This window comes from Misgurnus anguillicaudatus, chromosome 20 (assembly GCF_027580225.2).
Source record: "Misgurnus anguillicaudatus chromosome 20, ASM2758022v2, whole genome shotgun sequence".
Taxonomy (NCBI): Eukaryota; Metazoa; Chordata; class Actinopteri; order Cypriniformes; family Cobitidae; genus Misgurnus; species Misgurnus anguillicaudatus.
The window spans coordinates 37,746,124-37,765,677 of record NC_073356.2 but is presented as its reverse complement, the minus strand read 5'-3'; the positions used below and the strand labels follow the sequence as shown (position 1 = coordinate 37,765,677).

Genomic DNA, 19,554 nt, shown 5'->3' with positions numbered 1-19,554 from the left:
AGCACTCTGTCCTATAGGGAATATGTAATATAAAGAGATAAAAATTCCCTGTAACAGAAAACCTTGAACATTTTCTGCCAATGTGACACCCTTTGTTTTTTTTTCCAAGAACAGGACGTCAAATTCACAACATTAAGACATAAAACACCATCACAAAGGAGAAGTACGCCACAGAAGCAGACGTATTTACAAAAGCTGTAAACAATAGTCACACCGCCTGATTTCTTAACCCTGTTTTAATGAGAAGAACTTTGGGAAGTTCTCATGTAACGCCTCTGGTCTTTAGCTCAACCACCTCCACTGAGGGTATAAAAGATCTGAGAGGAGCTCAATACAGCACTAAAACTTCCAGTACTTCAGACAATCTCCTTCTGCATTTTACTGAAGCTTTACAATGTTTTTCAGGTGAGTACATCACAACTCATTCATTTGCATTTCAATTAGAATTTGTTATTAAAAAAATTGTCTTTTTTGTTAAATATTCACAGTAATCATAACTAAAAGGTGCATCAGATGTAAAACAGACTTGTGCATGCATATTAATAAGAATTAACACAACTAACAATGTCACTAAACCATGCTAAAATAATTTTTTTATATATCTCTACATATAGTATACATTTTTGTAATACATGCACTGAAACAGCACTTTTTCACACACATATATACGTATAAAGTACTTCATTTCTCTGTGTTCACTTCTACAGGACATTGGTTATCCCGCTGGTCTTTGGATTAGTGTCTGTCTCCATTGCTGCACCAATACAAGGTAAGAAAACTTACTCATTTACATTACATTTAGTCATTTAGCACATGCTTTTGTCTTACAAATGAGGTAAACAATTAAAAAAGCAATTAGAGCAACACAAGAACAGCAAGTATCATCAGTATGCATAGCAATGGGTTAGTGAGTAAGTTTTTTTACTCATTACACTTAATTGTTCTTGCCACATATATGGGCTACACACACACCTTAAATGATTGTTTGTGATCTTCTCTTTTGGTAACATGAAACATTTGCTGTGTCCCTTTAATGAGACTGAAATCAGAGCTCTTACACAACACAATAGAGTTCTGTTCATGTGCTGCTAGAATTAAACTGGGCCTCTATAGGAGACCGACTCGTATAGCTCAATGCATTCACATCATTAACCTCTGTCTGTCTTTTCTCTTGGATGTTTCATGCAGTTTCAACAGACAATGATGGTAAGTAAAACTTAGGCAATTTAATCTCTTTATTTCAGCAATAGTTTCGACTGTGGAGTAGTTTCAATGAGATTTAAATGAGTCTCCTGATTTCTCATACAGTAGAAAGGCCATACATATTCTGTCATCTGTAATGAAGATTTACATTTTTCTATAACAATCTTCTGATCTCAGCTATACAATTTCGTAATTTAAAATAAAAATGCTTACTGCATGTTAGCAATTATTTTGTTGACTTCTCTACATTTAAGTAACAAGTGCTTCTGAGCAGTCATAGATGGGTGATTCTCACGAAAACTTGGTTTTAAAAATGTCAAGCATGAAAATGTAAAAATTGCTTAAATTTACTTTTTTTCCCACCAGACATTGAAAAACAAAGTCTGGAGTAAATGGGAACATTAATTAAAAAACTTTTACTTATCATTTAACACTTTTTGTAACATAATTTAAAAAATTAGTCCTAAAAAATCTCATTACCGCAACAGTCAGAAAACATCAACACTGACATATTTTCAAAATGACATGACAAACCTGAAAGAACATAATTTGGAGATTCTGCACATGCATTTAAAATCAAAGTATTATGCTTCTATTAATTAAATTAACATTTAATAAGCATCTGTTGTGGTAATGATAATCAAAATGTCGTGTAAGCATTCTGACAAGACAATATTTCAAATTAACTGTAAAAAAATGATCTTACCTGGTTGCCATCTTGAAGTAACTGGTCCATGTGCTTGGTCACTCAAAATCAAACTTTATTAAAATTCTGTATGTGTGCTTAAACTGTTCTCAAAAAGTGTTGCGGAGGATGAGAACATCAGGCATGGACACATCATTTTCCTAATTTTTCTTCATTGTTATTATACATGAATATTCAGTAAATATTTTTTCTGTCATCTAAAGTAGTCTAGCAAAACATCCATTTATTTTTTTTCTTAATATTTTTGTGTTAATTTGATTAAATTACAACATAACACATGTTCAAACACATTGCTGTAATGAGAATTTCAGCAGAAAATGAGATAAAATTTACAATTATAAATTCTTATGTTGAAATCACACATTGTGCAAGGTAGAACACAGTATTGTGTTAATTCTGATGCTTTATAATGTTACTATATTACACATTTTAAAGCTAAAATCATTAGTGCTGTGGTGTTTCAATGGTTTCGTGAGAATCACCCAGATACTGTATAAGATTGATGTAGTGCATATTGCCAATTGTGTTTTGTGATCTTATTTTCATGTCATATAACCTCAGAGACTGGATCACAGTTGGAAATCATGGTTGGTAGGTCATCTCATCTTATCTACAAAGACAACAGGACGTAAACATGTCATGCATTTTCTACTACTAATTTCAATTTAATTATGTTCAAGACATTCAAACTGATGTTGATGAATAAGCAATGATTCTCATTTCACATCAGTTATGCATGTTTTCTGTCTTTTAGTTCATTTTAATGGAGCTCAGCATACTCATGTGAAAGAAGATCCAGGTCAGTTTGGCTATTTAAAGCACTAAAAAGGGAAATATCTTAGTTTATGTATTTCATAGATAATATGCAATATGCAAACAGATATTCAAATAACCAAATGTAAAATTGTCTCTTCGGCAGGAACTACAGATCGCCCTGATTCATCAGAGAAACATACAGGTAAGAGATGGTTCTGGAGAGGGATCAACAATGAATTTAACAACGTTTATAATAACATCACACACACATTGTCCTCAACATCTACCCATGCATCTCTTTGATTTTAGGTTCAAGTGACACAACAGATAAACCAGGTCAGTAATAAAATTTAGAAAATAAATTAAGAATCTATGAACACACCACAAAAGTACAAAAAAGACCACAGAAATAAAGTTAACACATCAACAAAGTACAAAAATAAAGCCCACTTTTAAAAAGTTGTAGGATTAGAAAAGAAACAATAACTACAAGAGACATAAAACAAAGTTTTTCCACAGAATCATGTAACACAACAGCACTATTGTAATACTAGTACACTATAGTAGTAAAGAACATGAATTAACCAGTAACTTTTCTGTCTTTAAATTTACCATTTGATTTGTTGTCTCTTTTTGAAGAAGTCGATGGCCCCACTGACACATCATCAGAAACAAACAGTAAGAGTCAAACCCCTCTTTCAAACATATTTTGGTTAAAACCGCACCCAAACTAACCAGCTTGATTTATTTCAGATGAGAAAAGCAAAGATGAATCCACTGACAGACCAGACTCCAAAGGTATGATCGACAAGATTCCCAAACACACAAGCAACAATTTATACAAATTCATCCCTCATTTTCTTGAAAAACATGTGCACAGTTCTTCCCTCTTTTTTAAATGTTCAAAAAGTACCATGCTGTTAGCATAAATCTGTACACTTACATCAACTGTATGACCTTATAGTACCATTTAAATACCATGATGTATACATATGACAAGCACACAGTTTAATACTCTTAACAATGACCACTTCTAAAAGTTTTATGATAACAATATACAGTCATCCAAAATTGACATTTTACTAAAAACAACCGTAGAGTAGAAACATAGTGAATGCCAAAAATACCAAAAAAATCCTTCTTATTGAATCACATATTTATTTTGTACATTTTTGTAGATGACTTCTCTTTTCATGATTTACATTTTTCTAGACACAACAGATGGAGATGCGTCAGAGCTAAAGAAAGATGATTCTGGTGGGTGAAATATGCATTTTAATAATAACAAAGAAACTATTTGTATAAAATAATCTGACCAAATGACCTCCCATGTATTACAGATGAAAACACAGCCAAACCATCAACAGAAGACAGCACAGGTAAAAGTTATACAAGAATTAATATCAGCATGATTAGAGATGATAATTATGATGATGATGATGATGAAGAATGTGACATTTAATGTTTTTAGATGATGAACATGATGCAGATTCAAAGGATAAGTCAACAGGTAAACAAAAAATCTCTTTCCTGTCTTTCATATAGGAAATGTTCACACAAAAATGTAAACCACATAATTTATTTACTCTAATTTAACAAAAAAGATTTACAAGTTTAAAGCTTCCAAAAGGGCACAAATAAATGCAATACAACAACACACATCAATCACACCTTTATCATAAAACTAAAACTTAATTGATACATTATTTAAATGGATTCAAAGAAATTAAAAAAAGTGTAATAAGCTGCTGACATAAAGGTCATATAAAATGTATAAACAGCTGTAAATGTGTCTGTCTGCTTTACAGAGACAGATGAAGCGGAGGATAAAGACTCAGGTTAGTTTCTCATGCATTGCTTTCCATTATTTCTCTGTATATGACATAATCCTGGATCCTGAACAACATTCCTGTTAACAAATCAGATTTTAGGGTATTAGTGTTAAGCCTTTAACAACATTGCACAAACTACAACTTCCCGCTAATACTAGTTAATGGTTAAGCAGGCACTGTGTTTGTTTAAGAGGAATTTTCATCCAAACCCAGCACAACATCATGAGAAACTCAATCTTCTGGTTAAATCAAAGTCACTTCACAGTTAAAACCATAACTATTGTACTTATTGTGTCCTTTCAGAGGGAAATAGTGATGAAAAGAAAGACTCAGACGCATCTGATGATGATACAAGCGAAAGCTCACCAGGTAGCAGCAATTATTTTACTAGTATGAACAATACTCTCATTGTTCTTGTGTGTGTGTGAAATAATGTAGGCTTAGTTTTAAAAAAAATAAAATCATCATTTACACTGTTGATGTGTCTCAACCTGAAGTTAACAGTTGTGTATTTGTCCTAATAAAGAAAAAAAGGAAGATTCACATGACACGGATTCAGATGAAACAGATGAACATAACGACTCTGATGGTGAGCTTAAAACAAATCACAAGAGTTGCCAAACTGTTACAGTCCCTTTTATTTATAATATCTCACAATATAATAGGTGATGACCACAACAAATTATTATTTCCGAACACGGCAGGTAAACATTGGTCATACGGCCCCAAAAAAACTGACAGGTGGATGACGTCAAAGTACCGCGAGAGCGAGTCAAAATTAAACTTCTCTGTACGAGTTCTCGAATCGCTCTCGCGGTGCTTTGACGTCATCCGTTACGGTGCTGCACCTACTTCCCTTTTCACTCAGTCAGAACATATTTGAAGCAATATCACTGAAAAGTAAAATATTACACTTGTTTTTTGTGCTGATTTTCTTGTAGACAATAAAACACTGCAAAAATGTGTAAAAACAAATTGTGTAGCATAACGTTACTTGAACAGTAAACTAACTTTACTCACATTTCTGGTAGTCTCACGTCACAAAAAGCTGTCGTGTTTACATCAGTGACAGTTTGCTTCAGCAAGATCAAATCAACGCTTCATTTATTAAGTATGCGAAATATTATAACGTGTTTTTATATCGTTGTTATAAACTTAAAAGTGTAGAGAGACGTTTGTGAATGAAGGTCGCGCACACCTGTCTGTTATTGTGGTGAAATCGAGAGACGCCCCTAAACATGACGTGACACAAAGCGAAACGCGATTGGTTGATTTACGTGTCAGTTATATGGCCTCTTGGGCGGGACTTGGCTTGGTCATTCAAAGCGGCCGGCCATGGTTTGCAATCCTAATCTGACTTTAGCAACAACACTGAAATTACACAAGACTATGAGGGGCATAAACAAAGTCTAATGACTACTCTAATATACGATAGTATGTTACATTTTTTCAACTCTTTACTAAAGTAAATACTTAAGTATACTAATGTTACAGCATTTGGGTGAGGTTTGACTTCTGTATACTCTGGTTTACAGTGTACTGAGGTCACTTACCGTGTGACAAATATTTCCTCAATACTATTAACAATCCCATATTACTGCATATTTGAATCGCTTTCCCACTATCAATCCCACAATGCACCTCGAAAGCGTGACGCTCGGCTTCGGTTGTGGCTAGAAGGGATACAGCTACGGCCGAATTCTCGCAAAAGTATGTTAAATAAATTTGGTCTTAGTTTTTTGTCTGAACTGGGTGATCCTCTAGTTTTAAATGGCAAAATACAACCAAACTTTTTCATTTGACCACATTCATTACTTTTCCTAAGTTTCATAGGCATTTAGCATGCTTAGTGAATATGACTGAGTTTGAGTATTAAAGTCCCCCTGTAGTCAAGAATTGTATCACTGAAAACTCATCTTTGAGCATTTATAAAAGTTTTACCTGTCACAGTCATTCTTTATGCTTTTAAACAGCTTAAATGTAACTCTATCCTTGCCTCATGTAGTGTACGCAGAACTATGAATATGCAAATTAGCCTCCGCCTCTACTCAGTAGTAATATGCAAATTAGTCCCCTCGTCAATTATTTTCCACCACCATAAATATTGGTGATGCTAGTGGAACAAAAATGGCACAATTCAATTTTAATGGCATATCATTTGATTTTACATACAGATTCAGACAAAGCAGATAAAGACAAAGATGAAAAGAAAGAAGATGAAGACTCCAGCAAAGACAGTGACTCGGATACCGATGAGGACAAAGACTCCTCTGATGATTCCTCTCATGAAGATTCAGACGCAAAAGACACAGAAAGCACAGAGAAGAAAGACAAGGACACAGAGACCGATGAAGACACCTCTGAGAAAGACACAGACAGCACAGAAAAGAAAGACAAGGACGCCGATGAAGACACCTCCGAGAAAGACTCACACAGCACAGAGAAGAAAGACAAGGATGCTGATGAAGACACCTCAGAGAAAGACTCGGAGAGCGAGCAAGACACGAAAGAATCTTCTGACACATCAGATGACAAAGAGAGCGATGAAGACAAACACACAAAAGACGAGGATAAGGACAGCGAGAAGAAGGACACCAAAGACAAGCATGAGACAAGTGACCACAGCAATAAGGATGAGGATAAAGAAGATGAGTCCAAACCAGACGAGCAGGACAAGGAAGATGTCGCTTCAAACGAGGATTCTGTGAGCAGTCAGTCAGATGAGGAGAAGACAGAAGACAAATCTGATGATGACAACTCCAGTCTGGACTCGGACAGCAAAGACAAAGAGCACGAGAAGAACAGCACCGAGTCCACAGAAAGTGAAGGCAGTGACAGCAAGACCGATAAAGACAGCTCAGAAACAGGAGAAGAAGGTAAATCCGTTCAACTTGAGATGAAACATGGTAGTGGGTGTTGAGTCTGTGATTAGCTGGTCCAAACTTGGCTAGCATGTTGCAAAAACAAGTCTCTACACCCTATAAGCGGGTATGGAGTATTGAAGATACAAGATGATCTTCCAGCTCATGACAGGTTTAAAATCAGCTGCCAAGCGTGTCTTAAGCAATGATAAGTGGAATTAGTAGTGGTTTATACTTTTTTCACCAAACCAAAATATCATTAGAACCATTAATATTGTCGTCACACCAACAGTACTGTCCAAGTCTTCGACCCATTAGATGTTTTTTGTTTATATGAGTTTAAATCTTTAAATCTAGTTTCTGGGAAAAATAAATCCTCATCAACCTTTTTCATTTTTTTTCCTTCAGATTTTGGTGCCCACAATGCTTTGCATGATGCTCATATTTTATAGTTTTATTCTTTAAAGACTTAATGTTAATGTTTAATGCTTATTTAAATTTTTTTGAGTGAAAGTTACCCAACACTGAATCAGACTGATTTGTGTGAGATCATGTTGTAGGACTGATTTTGTAGGATGTACGTCTTTACTGTATCTGTAAAGTGTTTTATACTGAATGTATTTGTAATTCCCCTATTCAGATTCCCCAGACAGCGCATCACTAGAGACAAAGGAAGACTCAACTGTTGATTCTCATGGTAATGGAGTCAAAATAGATCACAATATCACTTTTTACTGAGGTGGACAGTACGTACATTTATTATGTACTCAAAGCGTTATTCTTTGGAAAACGTTTATTTTCTACATTCAATACTTTTAAATTCAACTACATTTCATTAAGTTCATTTAAGACCTAATTACTTTAAAAAAAATGTAGTACTCAAGTAAAGGTGAGAAAGTACTAGATTTTAAATATAGCCTACTTCACTATTAAAACGTAATTAATTTATTAAATGTAGTGGAGAAAAACACAGATAAAGTACAGATACTTAAAAAATGTACTCAAGTAGAAAGTAAAAGTCTGTCCATCTCTGCTTTTTAATGCTAAAATACAAGTAGTATTACTTAATAATCTTTGTGCTATCTTCTAGGTGATCAGGGCGGTGACTCTGTAGCATCTACTGAGTCAACAGCAAATGGTAACTATGTCTCATAATCTCAAATGTTTCATAATCTCAGCAGATATTTGTAAGAATCGTGTGAACATGTTTAAAAAGTTTCCTTTTTGGCAATAAAAAACTGAAATGTTGATGCAGATAGCCACCATTCTTTAGATCGTTGGCTTTAAAGGTGCAGTGTGTAAATTTTAGTGGCATTTAGTGGTGAGGTTACGGATTGCAACCAACGGCTTAGTCCACTGCTCACCCCTTGCTTTTAAAACGCATAGAGGAGCTATGGTAGCCGCCACTGGACAAACATGTAATCATTGGAGACAACTTAGTAAAAAAGTTTGTCCGTTAAGAGTTTCTGTAGAAACATGGCGGCACAAAATGACGCCTTCCACGTATGGGGACCCTCGGTGTATGTCGATAAAAGGTCTCATTCTAAGGCAATAAACACATAACGGTTCATTACGAAAGGTCTTTATACACCCCTGATAATTTAGTTTTGTATAATATTTTGCATTTCTGTCAAGAGATCCTTCTAAAAATTACACACTGCACCTTTAAACCCTTTGCGCTTATGCCACATGTTCACGCACCCTTACGAAGATTAACCATGCAGTTAAAACAAACAAAAAAACATAGTTACTGCATGGTTTTGCTAATAGTGATCAATACACCAAAAAATAGGGTTAATTTTTATAAGGGCATTTAAGAAAATACATAAATAAGAAAAATTTATTTACTTGCCAAGCGAATCGTAAGTTTCTTCTCAACGTCTAAATGAAAAGATTGTGCCGTCTAGTGTGATTAATACTGTCTGACTGAAAGTAACTGTGTGCAAAAGTCACAATGAATTCTGATGTTGCCATTATATATTTTTATGTTTAGATGATGATGACACTGATGATAAAAAGGGTAAGCCTTTCCCATATTTACAGCATCATAAACAACACACTGTAAAAAATGTGCAGCATTTTTGTCAAATCAACATATATTTTTTATGTTACTTAAAAAAATTACAAAGTTAAGCTAAACAATTTCAACTTGAATTTATAAGTTATGTCAATATTTTTAAGCCCAAACTTAAAATAGTAGGTTGAAATGACTTGCAAAACCAAGTTGTTTTAACTTTGTGTTGCATTTTTTTACAGTGCAGCTGATACACTTACTGAAAAAAAATTCAGCATGAAGTTATAACAACCTGGTTTTGCAAGTCGTTTCAACCTATTATTTTAAGTTTTGACCTGTGATAATTTGACATAACTTATATAAACAGGTTGAAATTGTTTAGGGTAATTTGTTAAGTAACACAAAAAATATGTTGACAAAAATGCTGCATTGTTTTTTTTACAGTGTATGAACATTAACAACGCATAGGTTATACGTTTGATTCCCACACTGTAAAAAATGAACCATAAAGTTTAAACAACGTAATTATGTAATTCTCAATTGCATTCAACCTACTATTTAAAAGTGTTGACATAATTTAGAAAACAATTTGTCAAGGTTTTTTTGATTAAAAATGCATGGTAATTTAATATCATATTTTACAGTGCAGTGAACACACACACACACACACACACACACACACACACACACAAACAAAGTTTAGCCTAAATGATCTGTAAATCGATTTGAATTAAAGCGTCTGCCTGATGCACAAATGTAAAAGTATGAAATGATCTGGATATACCGTACATTACTCCAGAGGACAAATAACGAACATGTTGTTTTTATTTGTTTAAAGATGCTCCAACTAAAGCAGACGGTCATTTTAATGGCACAACACAAGGTACTGACACTGTAGAGATTCTTCAAACAATCACTGTGTTGAACAAACCTCTGGAGATAAGAAAGCATGTGATTGCATGAAAGGTAAGATTTGTAATCAAATGTTGTTGTTTTTTCTCAGGGCCGAATCATGACTTGAGTACCCCCTTGCCAAGATCCTTACCATCAGGACAATACAAAAGAGATTGAACAGGTATCATCTGAGCTGTCCCCCTGTGTACAAAACCGTTTTATAGGCAGGATCCTGAAACCTCTTAAAGGGATAGTTCACCCAAAAATTAAAGGTGTGTCGTCATTTGCTTACCCTCGTGTAGTTGCAAACCTGTATGGATTTCTTTGTTCTGCTAAAAACAGAAAGGAAGATATTTGTGATGAAGCAGAAGACAGAAGCACCATTGACTTCAGTAGTAATATTTCCTACAATGGAAGTCAATGGTGCTTCAGTTTTCTGCTTCATTACAAATAGTAATGAGTATTCAAAACCTAAAGGTTTGGTTATAAACATTGCTCAAAACATCTTCATTTGTGTTCAGCACAACAAAAAAATTAATACAGGTTTGTAACTACACGAGGATGAGCAAATCATAATAGAATTTTCATTTTTGCGTGAACTATCCCTTTAAAAGTGAGCAATTACAAGAGAACCGCTCTTCTCACACACAGCACAAAAAATTATTTAGTTTGACATTCAATTTTTATCTAAGATATTAAAGTATTATTAAGTTACAAAAACATTTAGTTTTATTAGATAAAAGAGCATCTTTTCATAGTTTTTGGTGATCATATTAGATGATTCTAGCATTAAGAATATAATGTTACTCTATCGCCCCCTTGAGTCCTGTATGCTTTAGTCATTTTATTTGAATAATCTGGAAAGAATGCAATTAAACTGCAAAACTAATACATTCATGAAAGACAATATCAGTTATGAATTCTGCTTTTTTCCTATTCCAGAATTTTCCTAGAGAGACGTAAAAGAATCATCGGAGAAGGTCAAGATATAAAATGTCACCCCATTGATGCCCCCTCTTTCTCTTTGTCATGTGGTGAAGGTTCCAGGGTTTAAATATATTTGACTGAATGTGACAGATTTAAGATAGGCAGTAGTACTAACTCAAGAGTCATGCACTGTAAAAATATACAGCAGTTTTGTCAAATCAACATATATTAACTTAAAAAATTAAGTTAAACAGTTTCAACTTGATTTTATAAGTTATGTCAACTTTTCACAAGCCAAAACTTAAAATTGTAAGTTGAATTGACTTGCAAAACCAAGTTGATTTAACTTCACGCTGCGTTTTTTTTTTTACAGTGTGGACCTCTTTTGTTTTCCATGCGGTGTCTTGACAATGAGATACTTTTTGTTTATCTGAAAGACTGCAGCTGCTACAATGAAAATGATTTATTTGAAATGTCACACAATGATGTTTAACCCACCCAAAAAATGATTTAAGACTGTACAGACAATTTATAATAGACTCTTGAAAGAATACTAATAAACTAGCAATGTAATAGCAGAGATTGTTTTGAAAAACTGAAACTGAAAAAAATGTTGTATAGATTTAAAGTGGTTTAACATGTACACAGGGAGCAAACTAATAAAGGGTTGTCAGGTAATCCGCGACCATGACTTTTGGGTTATTTTTGTGTAAATTTAAACATGTGTAGAAAAACGGCACATGAAGTTTCTTATTTTCAACTGTTTCAATTGTTTCTCTTGAACAATGAGATTAAATAGAGATGAATTGCAGACTTTTGTGATGTCTTTTCTGAAGATTTTTCTCCTGATGATTAATCTCAATTGTGTGGACACTGCACTTTGATTTGCAAAAAAAAAGAAAACAAAAGTTTGTATTAAAATCAGATTTTAACATGAACCTCAATAATATTTTTACATTTTATTATCTCAATCTTCTATAAGATTTCTTCAAATTAAATATAAATTATGATCTATACACTCTTCACTAGACTTTAAAAATCAAAACCTTCAAGAAAACATTATACATTTTATTGTAGAATAATGTAAAAACAAGTGTTTTATTTTGTAACTTAAATATTTATACTAAAAATTAAACACCAAACATTTTAAAACGAGCAAGAGATAGTTCACACATGAACATCATCATTTGCACCATTATATTGTTATAAACCTGTATTTATTTTAATAAAAAGATATTTTGATAAATAAAGGCAATATAGTATTTGTTTTTCCACCAACTGTGTTTAATATCATTCATCAAAATATATTTTCTGTTCAAAAGATTAAAAAACTCATACAGGATAATAACAACTTGTGTTGATGGGTATAATGACAGAATTGTAATTTTTGGGTACACTGTCCCTTTAAGTGTTAAATGTTATCAGATCGTGTTAATACCCTTATAAATTGGATCACATTTCAGTGGTTTAGTCAAAGAAAGTCTTATCTTATCTCTAACTTCATTTTTTTAAAAGATTTAACCAGCAGACCAGATTTCTTGACCCTTACCCAGAGAAAGAGTTAAGTTTCCACGTGTGTTACCACCAGCTCTTTGGATCACAACTCAATCTCGTGTTACATCTCGGCTAAACCTGGTGGTCTAAACCAGGCCCTAGGGTGAAGGAACAGGAGGATGAGGAGAAAGAGGAAGGTGTATCACAGACAAAAGCCACCAAACAGCTCAGAACAAAGCAGCTTTGCCCTGCCAGTCCGAGCGTGACTCATGGGTCTCTGCGTGTGAATGACCCGTCACCCCCGTACCTTCACAAATTTTACAAGAGGCTGGTAAAACCAAAGGCTAAGTTTCAAAATGGAGACGTCCAGTGAAGCTTGACCCTCACAGTGCATTAGTCGCCCATTTTCCCAACAGCCTCGAAGGGGCCGGAAGACCACGAGAAGCCTTTAGAAATATTATACTTTAATTTAAGGCGTAAGAGGGTTTAAGATCTACTCTGATGTAGTGGTTGATATCTGTGAGAATAGAGCTACCTTTAACTTGAAAACATGAGGGTCACACTCATTCTGTGTAATATAAGATGCTAACTGATTACTGTTTCTCTAATATCCAAAGGTAACAGTGAGACAAGGTTTACAATTATACTATATGACTATACATCGCAAAACCAGTTCCAGTTGCTGTAAACTTCCAAAACGGCATGGGTTAATATATTATAGGGATAAAAACACTCAGTGCATACCATCAGAAAAAATATGGTCCCTAGCTGTACCATCCCTAGCTAGTATACCTTCCTTACTGAAAAATTCATATAAGACCAGCATAAGCATAGTGAGCTGGTTTTAGCTGGTCTCCCAGCTTGGTTTAAGCTGGATTTGCTGTTGTAGCAAGCTGGTTTAGCTGTGTTTTGGTCACTTTTTAAGCTGGTCTAGCTGGTCAGGCTGGAAGACCAGCTGAACCACCAGCTTTACCAGGCTGGGGGCAGCTTAAATCAGCTACTACCACCTTAAACCAGCTAAAACCAGCTACCCTGCTGAAAAAAGCAAGACCAGCATATGCTGTGTTTTGGTGCTGCTTTAGCTGGTGTTCACTAGACCAGGTTATGCTGGTCTAGATGGATTTTACAGCAGGGTTAGACCAGCATAATTCCCATGCTGATCCATGCTGGTTTTTTCAGCAGGGTACCAGGTTATGCTGGTCTAGCTGGATTTTACAACAGGGTTAGACCAGCATAATTCCCATGCTGGTCCATGCTGTTTTTTTCAGCAGGGTACCAGGTTATGCTGGTCTAGATGGATTTAACAACAGGGTTAGACCAGCATAATTCCCATGCTGGTCCATGCTGGTTTTTTCAGCAGGGTACCAGGTTATGCTGGTCTAGCTGGATTTTACAACAGGGTTAGACCAGCATAATTCCCATGCTGTTCCATGCTGGTTTTTTCAGCAGGGTACCAGATTATGCTGGTCTAGATGGATTTTACAACAGGGTTAGACCAGCATAATTCCCATGCTGATCCATGCTGTTTTTTTCAGCAGGGTACCAGGTTATGCTGGTCTAGATGGATTTAACAACAGGGTTAGACCAGCATAATTCCCATGCTGGTCCATGCTGGTTTTTTCAGCAGGGTACCAGGTTATGCTGGTCTAGCTGGATTTTACAACAGGGTTAGACCAGCATAATTCCCATGCTGGTCCATGCTGGTTTTTTCAGCAGGGTACCAGGTTATGCTGGTCTAGCTGGATTTTACAGCAGGGTTTGCACCTAAAGAGTTTATAAATGTACCTCAGAGGTGCATATTGGTACCAAATGTATACATATCTGCATGGTACAGTACATATTAGGACTTTTTTAAAGGGAACTGCCTGAGTGACAGCTTGGGACATTTGCTTGCCATTTTTTCTGTGCAAGTCTGTTAGAAAGTAAAAAATATGATAGAACCAGATCAACATATCTTCATTTATTAAAGGAAAAGTCCAATAGAATTTAAAAAAGTGTCCAAAACCCATCTGAGATATTCACGTAAGATGTTCGGGCAGGATATGAGAAGTTTAATGTCCACCTGTCCACATTATTTCTTAGTCCTTCTGCACAACATATTAGATTGAGCCCACGGTGATTCATTACAGAGCGCTTGAGTGACCCAAACCTCCAGTGCTGTAGTCATTTCAGAGCGATCGGGTTTCTAAACAAGAATGGTTCCTTTAGGACGATCAGAGGTGGCTCGTGGCCACTGAAACAATAAGTCCTAACAGAGCTTTAGATGAGAAATATGAGAAGAGAGCAGGAATCTGTATGGGAAAACATCGGAGACTCCATGTGTGTGAGTTTGTGATTGACCACAGCAGAATTCACCTACATGCAGCACGATTGTAAGGTTTAGTCTTACAATCTCTGAGGAACTGTGTTTCCTCAAAACAATATTTGATTTTTTAAACTGGTGAAAACACAGAAAATTAGCTTCAAATTATGTTTAGTAATCAGTGGATATTTGAGGCTTTATCCAGGCATCTGCGGAATGAATCCATAAATTAAACATATTTAAATATTGTGCTGGGGGGAGGTCTTTATATCCCTCTCTCTGATTAATTATTTTTACAAAATGTACCCCCATTTGTAATTAATGATCATATTAATCTATATTCTTTTCTAATCCATGCCCCGATTTTCCAAATGTTGCCAAACACCAATAGTCTATTTCAGCGCGAAAACAGTTTAATAATAAATAAAAAGAATTCCAAGCAGCATATCATTGTATTTTACAGGACAAACACAAAACAAATCTAAGAAATATGAACATTGAGAAAGCAAAAACGACCATTGTTAGGATCGAGGGGAACTTCCAGGATGACACAGGAAAGCAAAAATGAACTCTGCATCATCAAAACATTTTCTTAGTCTAAGTAGGCATATAGAGCCTATTTATTGTTATATTGAGAGTACAATGCGTGTTGCATTTTTTTCTATTAAATATTATGATAATACACAAGTGTTTTGCATGTCTGGAGCATCAATGCATTTTAGCATGTACAGTTCAGGTTCAGTAATTGTGTCTGTAACGGATGCCAGCTAGTTGTGCAGTAAAAGTAAAACTTTCTATGTGATTTTTACAAATCGCACCCTGCATATGAATATAATATAACATAAAAATATAGGACAATTATAATAGTAATAACAATTGTTTAATATTAATTAAGAATGTTATTATTATGTTAATTATTATCAGTCTCAGATGCAGAAATTTTTCTTGAAAATGCGTTTGTCCCTTTAGGCGTTCCATAGTCGACTTTTATTTTGTATAGATGACAGTTATGCTGTGTTCCAGACAACTCGAATTTTTTATATTTCCCAACTAAAAAATCTGATATAAAATCTGAATTAAGTAACATGGAAAGCATTTAGTAACATTAAAACATTTGAAGTGTTTGGAACAATTAAAGAGCGCCGTTGCAGACATCATTTCCGGTTTCAGGTAAATTTTCGAAATCGTTGAGTTTTTTTTACTTTTAATAGATGAGAATTTTGAAATATCTTAAATGAAATAAAAAAATTAACATATATTTATTTAGCCTAGAAGATTTTTTTACTCCAAGCAACATTCACATCAGGAAATATTTAACATTTTGAACATTCAAAACTTTTTTATGTTTAATTTATAAAATTAATAAATCAGAATTATTTTGACAAAAATTACCTTATATTAAAAGAAAATAATAAAATGTAAAAACCGTCAGGCGTTTAAAACAGCGCCACCAGTGGTGGAGAGAGTTCTGCTGTACCGCGTGACCTCAGCATCCACGCTGGTTAGATTGATCTCATCTCTGGCTCCAGGAGCGATATGGTTTCAGCACCTAACAGAGATCTTTTGTTTGAAAGCAGCCAGTCCTGCAGGAATGAGGGATACACAGGACATGAAACCAGAAGAGAAATATTGGCATCGAGACCAGATGGGTATTAATATAACTTTTTTATATAGCTTCTTAGCCCTGTTACTTTGATAGTCACCAGCAGATGCTCATTATTACCAGTAACTCAAAACATCTTTAACCCTTAAATGTATTATGGTGACTGTTTATTATGGTGACTAAAATGATGGGTAACACAGTGATTCAGTGGTTGGCACTGTTATCTCACAGCATGAGGAATCCTGCGCTGTGCCTGCTAAGCAAAGAAGTCTTTCTATGTGGAGGTTGTATGTTGTCCCTGCATTAGCATGGATATCCTTCAGGCCAGTTTCTTCTTTACCAGTTTCAAAACATGCAGATTAGGTAAATCAAAGTCACTAACACGTGAACACTCCTGATTTCACAGAGAGCAAGTCATGTAGTGTGAACCGCACAGCTCGGACGTACGTTTCAAAGTCATGTAGTCTGTACGAGCCCTAAATTGACTTTAGTTGGTGTGTGTCTGGCTGTAAGTGCCCTGCGATGGACTGACCATCTGTAGATAGTATACCCTGCCTGTGGCCCAAGATGCTGGTATAGGCTCAGACCTTCCCCTTCTATAGGATAAGTGATGCCGTGGTCTGACTATTATGATAGCTTTTATTTATCTTTCTGGAATTGTTAATGAAATATGAGGACAGTTTTGTAGAATTTAGGCAGTTTGGAGATCCAATCGTGTTAAATTAACATCCCAGATAACTAAAGCCCGAATGTAATGATGACCATGCATCAAAGGGTTAATAGATAAGGTTAATATTATGTGAGCTAACATGTTTTATAAAATACACTGTACCATTGTAACATAATGCTACAGATAAACCGAGAGAGAGAGAGAGAGAGAGAGAGAGAGAGAGAGAGAGATTTTAATTTCAGTGCAACAATGAAAGCTTGTTTAGTGCAAGAGTTCATTAGCTTTAAATCAACATCATGTCGAGCTTATCAGAAAGAGTTTATCAAAGAAATACATTTGAAGGACTGCTGGTCTCAGTTACATTGTAAAGTGGAACGGATGTGGAATTACATTTTCCTACGAGTGGACAGGAATTCCTGCGATGGGATTTTTTGTGTCCTAAAATTTGACAATACACTACTATGTACTAAAAGTACTATGGTATATAATTTGTACAACTACTATTACATATTACATGGGTGATTCTCACGAAAACTTGGTTTTAAAAATGTCAAGCATGAAAATGTAAAATTTGCTTAAATTTACTTTTTTTCCCACCAGACATTGAAAAACAAAGTCTGGAGTAAATGGGAACGTTTATTTAAAAAACTTTTACTTATCATTTAACACTTTTTGTAACATAATTTAAAAAATTAGTCCTAAAAAAATCTCATTACCGCAACAGTCAGAAAACATCAACACTGACATATTTTCAAAATGACATGACAAACCTGAAAGAACATAATTTGGAGATTCTGTACATGCATTTAAAATCAAAGTATTATGCTTCTATTAATTAAATTAACATTTAATAAGCATCTGTTGCGGTAATGATAATCAAAAGCATTCTGACAAGACAATATTTCAAATTAACTGTAAAAAATGAACTTACCTGGTAGCCATCTTGAAGTAACTGGTCCATGTGCTTGGTCACTCAAAATCAAACTTTATTAAAATTCTGTATGTGTGCTTAAACTGTTCTCAAAAAGTGTTGCGGAGGATGAGAACATCAGGCATGGACACATCATTTTCCTAATTTTTCTTCATTATTATTATACATGAATATTCAGTAAATATTTTTTCTGTCATCTAGTAGTCTAGCAAAACATCCATTTATTTTTTTTCTTAATATTTTTGTGTTAATTTGATTAAATTACAACATAACGCATGTTCAAACACAGCCAAACACATTGCGGTAATGAGAATTTCAGCAGAAAATGAGATAAAATTTACAATTAAAAATTCTTATGTTGAAATCACACATTGTGCAAGGTAGAACACAGTATTGTGTTAATTCTGATGCTTTTTAATGTTACTATATTACACATTTTAAAGCTAAAATCATTAGTGTCGTGGTGTTTCAATGGTTTCGTGAGAATCACCCAGTTATAGTATATAAATATGATTCATACATACATAAATAGATCAAATGAGTAGAGAATTATAATCTGAAACAATCATACTGTCAGAAAAAATGTTTTCTGTCACTGGGTTGGTACCGTTTCAAAAAGAGTTCATATAGTACCTCAGAGGTATATTATTTTTTCTTACAGGGTTCCCACAGGTCCTTGAAATCCTTGGAAGTTTGTGCATGTGGGGGGATTCAAGGCCCTGGGAAGTTTTTGAAAATATACATACATAGATACAGGTCATTGAAAGTGCTTGAATCTATTTTATACAAGAAGTTTTCTGGGAAAAAAAATCCATATTATTCCCAATGTAGTGTAGGATAATATCATAAAAATTCTAGACTTTTTAAGCACACGTGCTAAACTGTTCGCTTTAAATGTTTATATCTTCTGTATGTGAATGTGGATACTAAAATGCTTTTTTGCATAGTTGTGTTTGACACATGAAAACATCTCAGGTTAAGTATGTAATTGTTGTTCCCTGAGAAGGGAATGAGACGCTGCGTCTCCCTTGCCATCCTTCCTGCGTCCCTGTAACGCCGTCTTTGGCAATATTTCAGATAGCGATATACTTCCTGGCTCCCGCGTCACCCTGTCTTTGTCATTAAGCCTCAACATTGGTTGAATTTGATATACACATTCAGACACACTTACCCCTGGAGGCGTCCCCAAAGTGTCACCGCAGTGACGCAGTGCGATTTCCCTCAAAAAGAGAACTGTAACAATGTATCTTTAAAGGTAACACGATGTAACCTTACTCTCACTTGAAATGTGTCCCCACATTTAGTCCTTGAATTTGAGGATAGTGGACCTGGAAAGTCCTTGAAAGGTCCTTAAATTTGAA

General features: G+C 34.8%; 1 protein-coding gene across 2 annotated transcripts; it reads left to right on the top strand.

Annotated features, from left to right (window-relative positions):
* Nucleotides 1-283: 283 nt before the first annotated feature.
* Nucleotides 284-12,004, top strand: stm (starmaker). 2 transcript variants are annotated; one of them, XM_055220305.2, is made up of 22 exons: nt 284-405; nt 708-769; nt 1,189-1,206; nt 2,471-2,500; nt 2,664-2,708; nt 2,826-2,867; nt 2,975-3,001; nt 3,305-3,343; nt 3,419-3,463; nt 3,878-3,922; nt 4,006-4,044; nt 4,137-4,175; nt 4,474-4,503; nt 4,801-4,866; nt 5,024-5,086; nt 6,672-7,373; nt 7,999-8,055; nt 8,449-8,496; nt 9,352-9,378; nt 10,211-10,255; nt 10,376-10,447; nt 11,209-12,004. In XM_055220305.2, the coding sequence occupies exons 1-21, from the start codon at nt 395-397 to the stop codon at nt 10,441-10,443; spliced, it is 1,548 nt and encodes a 515-aa protein (XP_055076280.2). In that variant the 5' UTR covers nt 284-394; the 3' UTR covers nt 10,444-10,447; nt 11,209-12,004. The 2 variants fall into 2 exon arrangements, with proteins under 2 accessions (XP_055076280.2, XP_055076281.2); XM_055220306.2 differs by having other exon boundaries at nt 285-405; nt 2,829-2,867.
* The last annotated feature ends 7,550 nt before the right edge of the window (nt 12,005-19,554 follow it).

Coding starts and splice junctions, on each gene's coding strand:
- stm (XM_055220305.2), top strand. Junction 2,709..2,825: donor TCATGTGAAAGAAGATCCAG/GTCAGTTTGGCT, acceptor TTGTCTCTTCGG/CAGGAACTACAGATCGCCCT. Junction 4,045..4,136: donor ATCAACAGAAGACAGCACAG/GTAAAAGTTATA, acceptor TAATGTTTTTAG/ATGATGAACATGATGCAGAT.